Genomic DNA, 2,408 nt, shown 5'->3' with positions numbered 1-2,408 from the left:
CTTTACACTACAGTCATTCACACACACATTCACACACTGATGGTGGTAAGCTACAATGTAAATAAATTTTAATTTATTTAATTCATTTATTTAAAACTTGAGTTGGGAATGCCATTAGCTCTATAATGACTGAGTTGGTTAAGGTTGATTACCAGTGGCAGCCATATTGAATCAGGTTGACTGTAAAAGTTAATAAGTTATAGTTTTTTTTAAGAGTTCCAATAAAATTCACCCAGTGAATCATGAAAAATTTAACTAACACACACAGGTAATAGCATGATCCTTCCTCTTTCATTTTTATTTGATAATAATGAAAGGTTTTAAGAAGATGTTTTTRTTTTTGTATATACTGAACACTCTAGAATTCCTAACTCTAACCRAAAATATAACAAAATATTTGATTAACTTGAGAACAGTTGTCTTGTGTGTTTGTTTGTGCAATACTGCCCCCTTCAGGACACAAACTGTACACACATATAAAACTAATTATCAGTACCATGAAAGTTAGGGATTATTTAAAATACAAAATTTGATGTGCATAAAGTAAACATCAGCAAACATTAAAAAAATATGACTTCATTTTTACATATTTTTCTCCATRAACCATGTATCAATGGTAAACTTTGAATTTATGATTCAATAKAAACAGGTGAAGAATAATATTTGTCCTGCCGCTAAGCTGTTAGTTTTGAGTAACTGTAGCYGATTGAGTAACTTAGTTGTGTGTATTAATGTTTCAAAATAAGCTGCTTTAAAGCCAGCATTGACCATAAACTACATCTCCCATAATGCATGTTGATTATGCACGGGAATACTGTCGGACAGTGGGAGCATTTAAAATTCAAGACTCAACTCAACACTGAGGCTGCCCGTAACCTGTGTTGTAAAAATTCACTTTTACTCTTAATATTCTGTATTATTTATTTCACATTTACTCAGTCATGCACATCGTAATTTTCAGCGTTTATAAGGTGATGTGTTACCCTGTTTCTATGCACAAAACACCACATAGAGCTCAGTTGTTTGTTAGCAGTGCTCAGCCGTAGCAACCAGACAAGGAATGTGATGTTTTTGTGAAGTTAAACAYGAAACATTGAAGTTAATTACAACTGGTCCTTTGAGGGCCACCATAACGCTCATGTGACTCTGTAAAAAGGAATTTGACACCCCTGCCATATACTATAAAAATTACAACATAATTTTATTATCTTACGTAAAATATTATTTTACAGTCTTACTGCTAAACCTCAAACATTTAATCAGTTGGTGTGCAAGCTGCATCATAAAGCAGAAAAATAATTATTTGCAATTTTAACATGAGGCTGCCACACAGTGAAGCACAGGCTTTTATTTTGAAGGAGGGTTCACAGAAAATTATGGCTATTTAAATTTTGTTTGTCTCGTTTTTTCTCTCTGTGCTCTTTATTTGATCGATTTCATTTAATTTTATATACTTATTTATTAATTTTTGTCAGATCAGAATTGATTCCAGTAACAAACTAAGACACAAACGAGCAGACGCAACTGTTGTTGGGAAGAAGACAGCAACAAATATTGTTCTTAAATACWCTGATGTGTTCTGTCTCAGAACAGAGCCTGGTCCAGAAGCTGAGCTCAGAAACATTTCTGGTTCAGTTGTAGGTGTGGTAAATCATTTAGGTCACWGTGGGTCAGAATGATGGTTTTCCTTCTCTCTGGCTCGTATTCTGGCTCGGTCCAGTTCAGACATCACTGGGAGGGGACCTTCATACATGTTGGTTCTGATGGCTCGAAGTTTCTCCTGGTAGTCATCTGGCAGMCCATTCTGCTCTGCTCCCATCCTGATCACCTAATCATTGGCAAAAAGACATCACTGAGTGATAAATGTCCAACAAGTTGGCGTCACAGATCTGTTCCCAAACGGCTGCTGCCAGGACTCAGCTGTCAGACATGAAGTTTAAAGATTAACTTTAACAAACAGAAACTACAGGAATTAAAGTCCAACAACAGATGATTGTAGAAGGTTCAGAAGGACAGTTCAGTGATGTTAAATATGCATTAGCAYCTAATGGCTAACCAAACAAGAAACCATTTAGTTTTTTCAAAGACTTATTAAACAGTTGTGTGTTGTGAAAGAACTCTTTGTCATATCAAATCTCTACATTTTCACATCATTGTTGGTTTAATTTGTTGCCGCCACTACAATGTATTTTATAGCTTCTAGCTTCAAGTTCATCAGTTCACCAGGAGTTGAGTAACTTTTGCACTGATTAGATGCTCCAATCAGCCACTGGTATCTTTAAAATCCAAAACGTGAGCAGCTGCCAGTGTGGATGAACCAGGTTAAGTAGGGAACGACATATAGTGCATACTATCTGTAACCTGTGTGTGTGTGTGTGTGTGTGTGTGTGTGTGTGTGTGTGTGTGTG

The 2,408-nt window shown here is 35.7% G+C and overlaps 1 protein-coding gene across 1 annotated transcript in view; it reads right to left on the bottom strand.

The window, feature by feature from the left end:
- Nucleotides 1–1,351: 1,351 nt before the first annotated feature.
- The window catches only part of ggctb (gamma-glutamylcyclotransferase b), a 3,977-nt gene continuing 2,920 nt past the window's right edge, over nt 1,352–2,408 (bottom strand). The window contains exon 4 of the mRNA XM_014026973.1: nt 1,352–1,828. Within this exon, the coding sequence (XP_013882427.1) occupies nt 1,661–1,828 (168 nt within the window). The 3' untranslated portion in view covers nt 1,352–1,660. The remainder of the gene's footprint in view (nt 1,829–2,408) is intronic.

Source organism: Austrofundulus limnaeus, unplaced genomic scaffold (assembly GCF_001266775.1).
Source record: "Austrofundulus limnaeus strain Quisiro unplaced genomic scaffold, Austrofundulus_limnaeus-1.0 Scaffold605, whole genome shotgun sequence".
Lineage (NCBI taxonomy): Eukaryota > Metazoa > Chordata > Actinopteri > Cyprinodontiformes > Rivulidae > Austrofundulus > Austrofundulus limnaeus.
This window is presented reverse-complemented; position numbering and strand designations above follow the sequence as displayed.